A 14,545-nucleotide genomic window follows, 5' to 3' on the forward strand; every position below is an offset into this window, starting at 1 on the left:
TTTGTTCCAAATATGGTAATTACATTTTTGTTTGTTTCTACTGGTGTAATGGAGAAGACATCGGAGACAAAATTTGCGATATTTTGTCTTCCTGTTGTAGGTGTCCAGTGCGGTGACGTCGGTCCAGGCTGCCGTGGCTGAGCTGGAGGCCGGGAACTTGGCCTTTGCCCTGCAGTACAGTCGGGAGGCCATACTGGCTTCTGAGAAAGCGTTTTTCGACCCCTCTCTTTTGCATCTTTTATACTTTCCTGACGACCAGAAGTTTGCCATTTACATCCCTCTCTTCTTGCCCATGTGTGTTCCCATTGTGCTCTCGCTGCTAAAGATTGTCAACGAGATTAGACAGAAACGTGCTGACAAGCTGGCCAAAACGGACTGAGGGAACACAAATACACACGCGGTATTTGTTGGCGCCTGTGGATGTTGTTTCTATGCACTGATTTTTCATTACACTGTAAGTCGTTACGAAAGATATAACACTGTTATGGAGATATTTATAGTCCGATACAAGGACTGTATTTTCCGTTTAAAGGCTAGAAAGCAAAACGACTTTAAAATTCACCTTCTGATCTAAATATTTGCGTTTTCAGGTGTTTTTTGGGGGGTCCGGAGAGGACAGGAGTGTCATATCAGTGTTCATGTGGCCCATTCATGCATTTTAAAAACTTTTGTGTTTGTCGCAGAATCGATGACATTTATCACTAGTTACTTCCTTTTCAACAAACCAGGTTTGTCAGGGTTCAGCACAATTTACAGCCTAGCTACATCTCAAGAACCTCACAAAAGACCTGCAGCTAGCTTAAAATGTTTGTATATATTGGAAAAGTGATATTAATACTACTTCTCAAAGGTTGCATGGGAAACCAGTCATACTGATGTGCACCAATGATCTGATTCACAGTATCAGTATCTGGAATGAGCCTTTTTGTCCTCATTTTGTATGAACATTGCTCACTTCATAATCCTCGTTTCCATCTCCTGATTTTTTCAGTACATCAGTGGTTCTTTTTCTCAGCAGATACACGTTTAGAAACATCTCAAACTTGCCGCTTTCCTTTGTTCACTGTAGTCGATGGTTGCAGAAAGTGGTTCGTTTGTTGAAACAAGTGAGATACGTTGTCCAAACAGCTGAGATATATTTAATATTTATAGTATATGAGAGAGAAGGTTTTTTTTTTTTTTTTGCAAGCTACTTGCACTCACCAGCCACTTTAATAGGAACTTGTTCTTGACTGGCAGGAGTGGAACCTAATGTGGTCTTCTGCTGTTGCATGCTGAGATGCTTTTCTGCTCACCACGGTTGTAAAGAGTTGCTATGAGTTACTGTATCTTTTCTGGCAGCTCAAACCAATCTGGGTGGGTTTCTCAAAAGCATTGCAGCACAAAGATCATTGTTAAATGGTAGAGCGAGCATCACAATGAGCACTCTCTCTCTCCTAGTTAAGATGCTCTTAGCATTAAGAGGCTTTTGGGAAACCCACCCCTGGCCATTTTCCTCTGACCTCTCTCTTATCAACAAGGTTTTTTTTGTTTGTTTGTTTCCCCCCACACCACGCGCCACACACACAACTGTCGCTCACTCAATGTGTTTTGTTTTTCACACCATTTTTTTTTTTTTTTTTAAGATTTTTTTTTGGGGCTTCCTTTACCTCTATTGGATAGGACAGCGGAGAGACAGGAAACGAGCTGGAGAGAGAGACGGGGAGGGATCGGGAAACGACCTCGGGTCGGAACCGAACCCGGGTCCCCGGACCCACGGCACGGCGCCCCCGTTTTTCACACCATTCTATGTAAACTCTAGAGATGTGTGTGTGTGAGAGAGAGAGAGAGAGAGAGAGAGAGAGAGAGAGAAAAAGAACCCCAGGAGATCAGCAGTTTCTAAAATACTCAAACCAGTCCATCTGGCTCAAACCAACAGAAAGTCAGACTTTGAAATCACAATTTTTCCCATTCTGATGTTTGAACATTAACTGAAGCTCTTGATTTGTATCTGCATGATTTGATGCATTGTGCTGTGATTGTCTGATTAGATAACTGCAGAAGACAGCAGGTGGATGTATGGATGTTCCTAATAAAATGGCCAGTGTGTGTATCCCCCCCCCCCCCCAATAACACTTAGAAGGCAGGGTGTAAAAACAAGATCTGTTTTATAAAATAATTTGTTGCGTTTACGTGATTAAATTTCTTTTATTGGAAAATGTATCTTAGACTTTTTATACATGTAGGAAAAAAGGCTGTAAATTACATTTATAACCAGTGTAGTCTATGGGCTCAATATCTGATTGATGTTTCCAGATGTGAAAATCTGGAATTTGTATTTTGTTTTTTCTCTGTAATTGTGATATTACTTGTGTATTAATGTATTTTTTCTGTTATTTTCCAAGCAGAACCCAAGGTCTGTGAAAATATTACTTGAAGGCTTTAATATTATGAAACAACACCTATGGAATAATGCCATGAGCATCAGTGAAGTAAAGCTGGCATGGAGATACAATGTGTCTGGAACAGTGACACAAAAATATAGAAATCTAAGTAGTGATTTGTTTAATGAAATATCCAAACTGTGCATGAGAAATCCCATCCATATAGTTTTCTTTTTTTGAATGCAAATTCTTTAAAGGTACATTATGTAAGATTAGCTGTGACCCCCTAGTTCTCATCCATGTTCATGAACTTCCGACATAGGCTCAACCCTGGCCTGTAGCGTGTCTACAATGCTGGGATCAGACTACTGTTCGTCTTTCATGATGGTCACCATGTCAGATTAGCCAATTATAGTGCCGTACGTTCTTGCCGTGCCTTGGGCGGGAGATTGGCGACCCTACAAGTTTGACCCACACCAATCATCATTCACGTTCTTGCATGGAGGAGGGTCAATAAATTGTCAATCGTGGCTACAGAAGGACCATGTCAAAATAGAAAAAACAAAACATTCTGACATGCTCGACTTTTAGTCATGGTGTCACTATAAAGCTATACTTCGATTATGTTCCACTACACGGCCTGTTCGTCATTCCCAACGTTCATATTCAGGCCTGACGTTGGAATATTATCGGCCATGATGAAATTGGGCTGAATTGCTGTAGTCTGATCCTGGAGTAAAATCATTGACAGAAGGCCTATCCAAACACAAACTAGCATTCTTGACCGGAAGTGGCTCTGAACCGGAAGTGAGCTTTTCTGAGCCACTTGGTACACTCATGGCTTAAATTTTATTTTATTTTTTCTTAAATCATGTCCTAAATATCTTCCAGGTCATTTCTACGAGTAAGAAATGGAGAAAAAAAATCGACTATTGCACCTTTAAAAATAAATATAGCAGTTCGAAAGACATTTAAAAGAGACTTAAGTGGGTAATTTAAAGTGCTTATACAAAATGCACCTGCATTTCGTCTTTTGTCTGCATTTTATTTTGGAATCAAACAAATTAACTATGGAAAATTTTACACTTAAAAAAAAATTACTTTCACTGAGGCATGTACGTACGTGACCGTGCTGGTTAAATCTCAAATGGCACCTGTTTGTATACGTAGTGCACTACATAGGCTGTATAAAACAGTAGTACGCCTATATAGTAGGGCGGTAGGCTATTTAGTAGGACGCCATTTTGATTTTCGTTCTTGGTTTGCAGCGCATGCGCAGTGGAGCAGGAAACCGTGAAGGCGCCATCTTAGGTGTAAGACGTGTTTTTGTTCTTAGCGTGTTCGGAAACCTTTTTGTTAACTAAATTCTGGTAAGTGTTGCGTTTATATTGATAAATTTAATAAACGGTGTTAAATAATAACGACGGTTGTGTGTTTTTTCACTATTTGAAGTGTATATTTGTAACCGGTTTGCTTATTTTTATTAGAATATGTCTAGCGGTGGAGTGATCCGAGGACCTGCAGGAAACAACGACTGTCGGATTTATGTGGGGAATCTGCCTCCTGATATTCGCACCAAAGACGTCGAGGACGTGTTTTATAAATACGGAGCGATCCGTGATATCGACCTGAAAAACCGAAGAGGAGGACCACCTTTCGCTTTTGTTGAGTTTGAAGACCCGAGGTAAAAAGAAAAACCGCAAAAGCCTCAGCGTCTTATTTTAGCTAGGTGGCTAACTGTGGAGACAGTGTGGAGGGGGAGGGGCGAGAGTTAAGCTTTAAACAACTGTTGAATGCATTAAAGTAACATCTCTAAATCCAAATTGTGCTTTTTTTTTTTTTTTAAACAATCAAGGATATGGCATGATTGGAAAGGAAATTAAAGCCAGTGTTGCGAGACTTTTTTTTTCTTTTCTTCAGGGTGTAGTAGTCAGCGTGCTCAAAAAGGCCTCTGGATGACGCAGGGTCTAATTTGCATAATCATGAATATTCATAAACACTTGAATGTCGAATAGGATTAGATAGAGCTTTATTGATCCCTTTGGGAAATTAAAATTCCAGTAGCATCATTACAAGATAAACAGAGAATAGACAATATAGAAAACTTTTAGATAAATTATTTACAGATACAAAAAAAAAGAATAATAATAAAGTCCAGCAGGAGAGGTATTAGACATTGTCCAGTTGCATGAAGATCAGAATAGAAAGCTGATTTCTTATAGGAATGAGAACTGTTGAATCATAATGGAACGCGTCCCCCATAACCCGGTACGGGACGGAAACTGTACAGTACCGTTAAGGCCAATTTATGCTGACAGCCCAGGCCTCGCAGACGGCGTCTGCATAGCCCCCCCACCTTCGCAGACACTCTGCGCGCACCTCCCAAAAATTCTGACCACCGCAGAAGCCTCGCAGACAAGAGGGCTCTGATTGGTCCACTCTACATCCGCTGTACACGCACTTCCGCTTCCCTACTTTCCCGGTTTTTGTTTTCACTACCGCCATTTTTAAAAACACGAGCGAAGATGGAGCAGCACGAAGAGCGGTTGATCGAGGAAGTGAGGAAGTACGTACATCTATACGACTCCAGTTCTAGTCATTATAAGTAACCGGAGGACAAACACTCGACTAACCACACCCACCAACTACTCCTAGCGACTTCGCGCCCCCTTGCGTTGTGGCGGTGAATAACATCGCGCACGCCTATTACTCCCCGCTCAACGATAAATTACAACTGTCTGTGAAAAGCTATCTGCGAAAGCCTTGTCGCAAGAGCATGCAGAGGCCTTTGCGTATTTTAAAGTGCATATCACGGGTAAATTCATGAGCAAGCTCAATGTAATCCTCCTATTTTATATTAAACTTTGGTCAAATATCTGTCGCATTTTGTGCAATTTATTTTTTTTTAACCTTGCGCAATACCAGAGAAATTCAGCTGAAATCAAGCCATTTGAGATTAATTGGTCCGCCTCTGAAAAAACTTGCCATTTGGGTTTCCTGGCAAACATTGATTTTCGTGACATCGCGGTTTATTTATGAGAAAACGACCTGGTGTTTTTCTGCAAATTTCTTCAACGTTTAAATGATTAACAGACGTATCGTAGGACGGTGTAGCAATACCAATCTTGATGGGATTAGCACTCATCGTTTCCCACATTGCGCTCAGGTGACAATTCCATATTTCAATGCAAAATCGTTAGCTGCTAAACTTGGTCTACACAGGCTGTGCACTGAAACCGTGCAAAGCTCTCGCACCCTGCTGGCGCTTTCGCAGGTGACGTCACTAATCTGGCTCCAGACTCCCTTGGGATTTTTCCAGACACGTTTTGTTATTTTATTATTTTTTTCTGCTGTAGACAGATGGCCTTGTGCAAAATTACCCTTCTGGATGAGTGTGTAGAGGGACATACTATATATAAAGAATTTGGTCCAAGATATGCACTTTAATGTGGTGTCTTCCGGGTTTTTATATGCTGTTCCGTCTGATGTATAACAGGAGTTCTGTTCTGCAATACCATTTTTATGATGTTTATTTACATAATGTATAATCTTATCTTTTTTGTTCCAGTTTCATGGAGACCTCCGTTATGTCCACCATTTTATTAATCGGTACTTACGTTAGTTATCCCACCTGTCACGTATGATTTGATAACGTTAGAAGAAAAACAAAATATATTGTTTTATTGTCAAAACATATAACTTGACTAGTTATTCATCTATCTTGCAATTTCTTGCCTCTTCCCCTACCGAACAGGATAAGCGGCTACAGGTGATGGATGGATGGATGGATGGATGGATGGATGTTTAAAGTCTTTATTTTTCTGTAAAACTGCTTTGTAGCAACATCTGTTGTTAAAAGCACTATACAAATAAACCGACTTGACTCTCCCTTTTCGTTTCTTCAGCCGACATTGTATACATTTCAAGTTCTTATCTATCTTTTTTTTTTGATCTGTGCTTCTGTTTTATGACCCACGTTTTCAGTCAGTGTGATCACATTTTACTCGAGATGGCGCTCATTCCGCTACACAGGATTTCTTTGTGACGTCACGCCGAGGTATATTCCGTAATTGGAGTTCCGGGCTTTTAGATCAACTTTGATTGAAAATATTGTGAATATAACATTAATACAATGTGAAGGGATATAATAATACTGGGTAATCAAAGAATACATGAGTGATACGTGTGAGTACAAGATGTTAAGTATGAAATCCCTGAATATTTAGAAAACGTAACGTTATCGTAATGTACCATCCCGTTCTGGTTCATACTTTCTGTACCGGGTTACACCTAAGGGAATATATTTAAACCCATTAAATAGTTACAGAATCATCACATAACAAGAACATGAACAAAATCTCCAAGCAAAACTAAAATGTGCTTCGAAATTAAAATCGAATCCACAGTGCCAACCAAGTATGGTGCTTGTATTTACTTAAAAAAAGAATTCCAGTTCTGTGTGAACCCGTTATTACTGCAAGCAGAAGCTGCATATCTGCAAGGATGTACATATTGTATTGATCTGCGATGACCTGTCTACATGACTGTTACTCATCAATGTAACAGCACGTCTGTCTGTTTAGACGCGAGCTAGCACGCATGTCTAACACCACAACGGTGAAAAATCCTGTTGTAAACGGTCAAACATTTTGTTTTGTTCCCTTTTTCTCTTTTGGAATCGAAATGAGAACTCGCTCAGAATCGAGAAGCGAAAGTGGAATCGTTAAAATGAAAACGAAGCCTCATCAATAACCTTGTAGTTGATTTAGGAATAACAAGTATGAAGTTGAACTTGTTACGGATAGATTAAAAGTTTTGTATTCATCGTAAATATCGCCAAGAAGAGTTTAAAATGAAAACCAAAGTGAAAGGTGATAAGTGATTGGCCGTTGTGCACGGTGGTGGTCAGTGATTGGTTGCTGGGAAACAGGCAATCGGTGATGGTTCATTGGACCCAGGTAAGGATCAGCTGCTGTGATGTGAGCTGGAAAGCTGTTGCATAATGCAAGAGTCAGTGTTCCATCTGGCTTTGGTTTTACGCTGTAGGCGTCGTCATTTTTATGTTCGAGTACACAGATTAAAGAAACAGGTTTCCAGGGGAAATTAGGTGGGTGGAATGGGGGGGATCCCCCTCCCCCCATGGTGAAATTTTATAAATCCATATATGACTTTGCTCACGCTAAAAAGTTGAATTTTTCTTTTTCCTCATTTCTACTATTACATGTACATATAATGTACACGTACATATGTAGATGGCAGTAGTGAAAAACTAATGTGGCACTTTAATTACAATTTCTGTCACATCCATAACGCATCTTTTATTGGCATTTTCTGGCATGCCCTAGATGTACTATGGGAATTGTTCTTGTTCTATCACTTCTCCAGTATGGTACAGCCTTAAAATATGCAACACCTGTTTAAATACTGGGAGACAATAAAACATGCACTGGGTCATTTGTTGCCATTTTGTGTCAAGTGTCGCGTCCATAACGCTGGAATTGCCCACAAAAGTATCACTTTTCTTGGGTGACTGTACATTTTTATCAAACTCTGTGAAATCGTAAACCTAATGTCGAAATGGAGATATCCGTTTGATAGAGGGGTCCAAGGTGAATATTAAAAAACCTTTGTTTAAAATATTTTGTATTTCATGCAGAGTTTCGGAAGGAAAAGTCAGCGTTATGGATGTGACGAAATTCCGTTATGGATGTGACGCGTCTGAAATAGACATGGCATACGTTTAGAAAATCAGCAATTTAACCACCATAACCCTTTGAAAAACTCTCTAAATATCAGCTAAAACTATCAAAGTTCTTAAATAATATTTAGGATGGCTATTGTTTTGCTGTTTTGTGGATTTTAGCATACATTTCTGTGGCTTGTGGCAATAATATAGAATTGTACATGATCAAAGTTGATTTTAGCTTGGGTTTTACATTATAAGAAAGAAAGACTGACAGTGACGTATTAGGTTGGTTACAAATTGGTTCAACTTATTCACATCTGTAAAATACAGGCCTAGGTGATATCTCTGGGAGTGGTTTTGATGTATTACATGTTGCTTTATTTTTGCATGGTGAGGTTGACATTTACATGGAATTGCCCAACTGAAGGTTATGAAAATAAGTTCAAAGTTCTAGTTTGTTAAAGTTACTGAATAAATTTGTCATTCAGTGATATCACATGTTCTCTATCTGAAAGGACTTGCCGAATCTGTCTCTCTCTCCCCCACTTTTAAAAACCCTAATTTTCCCTGCGATTTCTGACCACAGCGTATCGGGATTTAAAAAAAAAAAACAGCGATACAGTGTGTGTGTATATGGATGTCAAACACATTTGCTTTCTCTTTCTTTAGAGATGCAGAAGATGCTGTGTATGGAAGAGATGGCTATGACTACGATGGCTATCGTTTGCGGGTGGAGTTCCCCAGGAGTGGCAGAGGTGGAGGAAGAGGTGGAGCGGGAGGTGGAGCTGGGGCTCCCAGAGGCAGATATGGCCCTCCGTCCCGCCGTTCTGAGTACAGGGTCATAGTTTCAGGTTAGTGCGTTCTTAAGATCTTCCCTCATTGTGTTCAGAGACCGAAGCCGGCTCTAAGTATTTTCATTTATTCAGCCTGTTCCCATGACCGTTTTCTGCATATTTTATCCGGCTCGTTATTAATAAAGGGGAACAAATTACCTTCTTGCAGGTGAAGTCCTAGTGCTGTGTGTTAATGCGCTCTTGTTGGTATACAGGACTCCCTCCTAGCGGAAGCTGGCAGGACCTAAAGGATCACATGCGTGAAGCAGGTGATGTATGTTACGCTGATGTTTTCCGAGATGGCACCGGTGTTGTGGAGTTTGTGCGCAAAGAAGACATGACCTACGCAGTGCGAAAGCTGGATAACACTAAGTTCCGGTCCCACGAGGTACGTTTGAGTTTTTGAATAGGAACCGCCATTGGGAAGGACAGAACAGAACAGGACAGGGCATAGCTTAAGGATTGGGATGTTTCAAGGTAAGGTTGTCAGAAACCCGTGGTGGAGCCACATGGACTAGGAGGATCCAAGGAATGGCTTACTTGAATGTAAGTGATTTTGCTATTGGGCTGTGTATTTGACACCAAGATTTGTGCTAGTTTCTACTGTTCTTGACATCCCTTTCTTACCACTCATGCTGTATATTCCTTTTTGTCGTTCATATGCCTCAATTATTTCATCTTGGGTGTGGTGTGGTGTGGGGTGAAGCTTCAGATGTTAAAAGTAAGTGATGGTGCTACAGCCATCCGTGGCCTGGAGCAAATTTAGCTGTGCTGTCTGCGAGGGAAGGATGGCAGACCCTCTCTCCCCCGTCTATCACAGCGACACTAACCAATCATTGGTGTCCGTGAGCTCATGTATGTAGAAGAGGGCGGATAGCATTTTCCTCTGAACGTGCTACGCCGCCCTGTGACGCAGCATGACCGGAAGTTTGAAAAGATGTGATCGGTTGGCTTTACGTGTCTCGGAGGAAGCACGTGTTCGCCTGCCGGACGATTGCTGGCAGAATTGCCAGGTGGCGAAATTTGGCTGAAAAATGTGAAACTAACGCTTTGTTTCAGGTCTGCAAGCGGTAAGTAATTCCTGAATTACTAAATCATAGCTGGTGCCGTGTTAGAAAGCGATCTGTTATGTGTTTCCTAGGGCGAGACAGCTTACATCCGCGTAAAGGTGGACGGCCCACGCAGCCCAAGTTACGGGCGGTCACGCTCTCGTAGCCGCAGCAGAAGCCGCAGCCGGAGCAACAGCCGTAGCCGCAGCTACTCGCCACGCCGCAGCAGAGGATCTCCGCGTTACTCCCCCCGTCACAGCCGCTCTCGCTCCCGCACTTAAACACCCACAATACACCTAGCTCTCCAACCACACCCTCTGCGTCGCCCTCTGCTGGACCCACACTAGTCCTTCATCACCCTCTTGACTCAACATCGATGTCTTTGGTTTACAGCGGAATTTCCTGAGATTTTTTTTTTTTAAAGTGGTTTAGCTAACAAGATCAAAATGAAATGTAGCTAAGTGGATGTTTCCGTTTGTCTTCCTCCTCCCTCATCTTAAAAAGAAAAGAAGGAAAAAAAAAAGCACCTTTCCTAGTGTTCTATCCTGTCTTATCATATCTCTCCCCCTCTTCCCTTATGTCTTTTGTTCTGCATCCATATTTTAACTGGTGTTTCATACCCCATTGTATGACACTTGTTAGACTAGGCTAGATATCCATGCGCGAAAAATGTCTTGTTTGAGAAATTGGCTACTGTTTTTGTTAGGGGTTGGGATGGGGTAAGTAGGGTTTTAATTTTGTTGGTTAGGATTTTTTTGTTGCAAAACTGTTCTATTTTTACCTTTTCATGTGTCTTTCTATAGACAACAGAGGAGCAGGATTAAAGAATGCTTTGGAATAAAGGATTGTCAAGCACAGTTCATTCATATTAGGATAAAGCGTTTTTGGAGGAGGAGGAGCAGGCATTTCAATTTTGGCAATGGTATGATGACAAGCGTCTTTAGTCACCTTCAAACAAATTGCAGGTTTTTTTTTTTTTTCTCCCCCTTCAGACTTTCAGTAATTTTTAAATTTTCTTAGTGAAGTAACACATTCGTTTTTGCTTTGCCATTTTACCCTCCTTTTATATTTTCCCCCCTCTCTTTTTTTTTTTTCTTTTTAATTTGATCTTTTCTTAATTGGCCTTTAGTGCCAATCATGCATGTGTTCTCTGTCTTGATGCCATGCTCGTGCATACATCAGGGTTTTTTGTTCGTTTGTTTTTTGTTTTAATGCTTGTCCAAATACAAAACATTTGTCATGTTAAGTGGACTTGGACTGTGCCATTCTAGAGCAATCACACACACGCAATCTCACACACACACACCCCTCAGGAGGTACTGATGGATGGAAGAAGGTTTGCCCTGTACACTTGTACCAATGTAAATTGCAAATCCATTAAGGAAACGTTGCTTTTTTTTTTTTTTTTTTGTTATTGTTGTCTGATGATGATGGTAGTGTAACGTTAATTTGGTGCTTAAAAGTTTTATCATATATATACATATATATAGTTCAATACTCCTTTATGCTTTGGAAAAAAAAAAAACCACACAATACACCGCTCCTATAATAATCTCTAAGAAGCTTTTGATGTAGCTGTGATTCTAACTTGATCCCTCTTTTTGATTTTGCTGGTATTCAAAGGTTTGGATTGGAGGAGGGACACACTGTCTCCCGATCCTTGGAGCCGGATCATTGGATCAGTTCAGGATCAGGAGCAGGATTAGGATTAGGATAAGGATGGATACATACATGGAGCAGGATCAATTTACCGGGAGCGGGAACCGTAGGAGAGGATCCCAACCCCCTCGCCAAACCGCACTTAATGGAGATGATAAAAAGCAGGAAACCTTTTCAATTGGCCTTTCGTGAACCAAATTTATTCCCCCCCCCCCTTTTTTTTTTTGTTTTTGTTTTTGCGGAGCCAGACCAGAGGCGCACGCTGAAGGGATCCTGCGGTTGTTTTTCTTTTATGAGATGAGTTTTTGGTATAAAGTGGAGCAGAGCCAGGAACCGCGAGGCTGGATCAGTTGCTTTGGATGGAATCCACATGAGGAGCTGGGTAAATAGAGGGATTTAAGGTTTGGGGAGGGTGGGCTGGGAGGTTCATAATGAGGGGGATGTTTTGTAGTTTGTTTAGGGATTCAAATATACAAAATTCTGCATTTTTAGATTTTGTGTGTTGAAATTTGGTGGGATTTTCTGAATTGGCTACTTCTGATTTCTAGTTTGTAGTGTTTGTTTTTTTTCTTCTCTTTCAATAAAGTTTGGAAATCCAGCATGTGTTTGGTGTTTTTGTTTGCGTAATTTAAAAAAAATTATTTTTTTTTTAAATTCATGTTACTTTGTGGTCGTCTTTTTGGCCTTGAAAAATAAAAGATCAATCGAAACAGTCAGTGAGCGAGTGAAATAAATGTTAATCTAGATTCTGTGGATATTTTTATTTCTGCACTGTTCTATTTATTGCAGAAGCTGGGATAAAAGGTCTCAACTACTGTTCCAGAACTGCATGTAAAATAATACCTCCTGAATGATAGATGAATTCTAAGAAAAGTCAGCTTCCTGTGACACGGGGCTGTACTCGTGTAACTGATGCTCACTTTGAGCTCCACTGTACTGCTTTTTCACCAAACGTTCCCATTTTTACTGATCAGTTCTTCTGGAATTAAATAAGATTTTAATCTAATTTTCTCCACATTGACCCAAAGATCTTACACAAATTTCTAGGCTTGGAGTGAATCCAAACTCTGGACTTGCATGTGCTATATGACCAAAGGTTTGGGGAGACGTGACCAAAACACCAACGTGTGGTTCTTTCCCCAAGCGGACAATCGTCTTGAGTGTCTAGCGTTACAGTGGAAACGAGGCCCAAACCTGTTCCAGCACAACAGTGCTCCCGTGTACAAAGTGCGTGCCATGAAGACATGGTTTGCCAAGGTTGGAGTGGAAGAACTCAATGGTCCTGCACAGAACCCTGACCTCAACCCCATAGAACACCTTTTGGGATGGCCTGGAATACCATCTGCACTCCAGGCTTTGTTTCATGACCTCAGTGTCTGATCAGTAATGCTTTTGTAGATGAATGGGTAAATTCCTACAGCCATGCTCCAAAATTTAATGTAAATGATTGGAGGCTGTTGTAGGAGTAAAGGGGAAGCTCAACTTTGGAATGGGATGTTCAACCAAGGCATGTACTTTTGGTCATGCAACATCCCGTATTGCCATATTTTGAAGCTTTTAGTCCAGGCCCTTTGGTGGTTTTCTCAATCTAGGGTGTGTAAGTAATCTGTCCCACCATTCCACTGGACGTTGGTGGTATCGCCAACTCGTAGCTCTAGGGTTCTGAGCCCTGGTTACTGTGTATGTGAGCAATGAGCGCATGCACATACCCAGAGCAGTGGCCAGCTATGCTACAGCAGGTGGGGGTTAGATCCCTTGCTCAAGGGCATTTCAGCCAAGCCATTGGAAAAAGTCCCTGTCAGATGGTACAAACAAACAGGTGCTTGTTATGAGATCAGGAAATCATGAAAGCGAACATACCGTATTGGTCCAGTGATCAAGGTGACTCGTGGCCCATCTTGCCATCATTTAACTTGGAAACAAGACATTTGTCAGGCAGCTGAGGGCAAAGACGATTCCTGTGATCGCAAAGAGGCAGACACCAGACGACTTCTGCGTACGAAGCATGATCTTGATCTTCATGAAATTGAAACTATCGCAATTCAACAAATATGTAATTAGCTACAGTGTCTATTCACACCTCTTGAACTTTTTCACATTTTTCCACCTTACAACCACAAACTTAAAAGTTTTTTATTGATATTTTATGTGATGGACCAACACAGAGTAGCACATAATTGTGAAGTGAAACGAAAATGATAAATGGTCTTCAAAATTTTAAACAAATAAAAATCTGAAAAATGTGGTGTGCGTTAGTATTCAGCCCCCTGTACTCTGATACCTCGAAATACAATCCAGTGCAATCAATTGCCTTCAGAAGTCATCTAATTAGTTAATAGAGTCCTACTGTGTGTAATTTACTCTCAGCATAAATACACTTGTTCTGTGAAGGCCTCAGTGGTTTGTTAGAGAACACTGAAGAACAAACAGCATCATGAAGACCACAGAACTCACCAGACAGGTCAGGGATAAAGTTCTGGAGAAGTTTAAAGCAGGGTTAGGTTATAAAAAAATATCCCAAGCTCTGAGCATCTCAAGAAGCACTGTTCAATCCATCATTCAAAAATGGAAAAAGTATGGCACAACTGCAAACCTACCAAGACATGGCCGTCCACCTAAACTGACAGAGCGAGCAAGGAGAGCACTGGTCAGAGAAGCAGCAAGAGGCCCATGATCACTCTGGAGGAGCTGCAGAAATCCACAGCTCAGGTGGGAGAATCTGTGCACAGGACAACTATAAGTCGTACACTCCACAAATCTGGCCTTTTTGGAAGAGTGGCAAGAAGAAAGCCATTGTTGAAAGACAGGCATAAGAAGCCATGTAGGGGACACAGCAAACGTGGAAGAAGGTGCTTTGGTCAGATGAGACCAAAGTTGAACTTTTTGGCCTAAATGCAAAGCGCTATGTGTGGCGGAAAACTAACACTGCTCATCACCCTGCACACACCATCCCCA

At 41.1% G+C, this 14,545-nt stretch overlaps 2 protein-coding genes across 3 annotated transcripts in view; both read left to right on the plus strand.

Annotated features, from left to right (window-relative positions):
- The window catches only part of pigs (phosphatidylinositol glycan anchor biosynthesis, class S), a 36,078-nt gene extending 33,880 nt beyond the window's left edge, over nucleotides 1–2,198 (plus strand). The window contains exon 12 of the mRNA XM_060936431.1: nucleotides 101–2,198. Within this exon, the coding sequence (XP_060792414.1) occupies nucleotides 101–379 (279 nt within the window). The 3' untranslated portion in view covers nucleotides 380–2,198. The remainder of the gene's footprint in view (nucleotides 1–100) is intronic.
- Nucleotides 2,199–3,443: 1,245 nt separating this feature from the next.
- srsf1b (serine and arginine rich splicing factor 1b) lies at nucleotides 3,444–12,188 on the plus strand. 2 transcript variants are annotated; one of them, XR_009655798.1, is made up of 6 exons: nucleotides 3,444–3,733; nucleotides 3,851–4,047; nucleotides 8,719–8,900; nucleotides 9,098–9,270; nucleotides 10,024–10,853; nucleotides 11,555–12,188. XR_009655798.1 is itself a non-coding variant. In XM_060936432.1 (5 exons), the coding sequence occupies exons 2-5, from the start codon at nucleotides 3,854–3,856 to the stop codon at nucleotides 10,210–10,212; spliced, it is 738 nt and encodes a 245-aa protein (XP_060792415.1). In that variant the 5' UTR covers nucleotides 3,444–3,733; nucleotides 3,851–3,853; the 3' UTR covers nucleotides 10,213–12,188. The 2 variants fall into 2 exon arrangements, 1 of the variants encoding a protein (XP_060792415.1); XM_060936432.1 differs by having other exon boundaries at nucleotides 10,024–12,188.
- Nucleotides 12,189–14,545: the final 2,357 nt, after the last annotated feature.

This window comes from Neoarius graeffei, chromosome 12 (assembly GCF_027579695.1).
Source record: "Neoarius graeffei isolate fNeoGra1 chromosome 12, fNeoGra1.pri, whole genome shotgun sequence".
NCBI classification, from domain to species: Eukaryota; Metazoa; Chordata; class Actinopteri; order Siluriformes; family Ariidae; genus Neoarius; species Neoarius graeffei.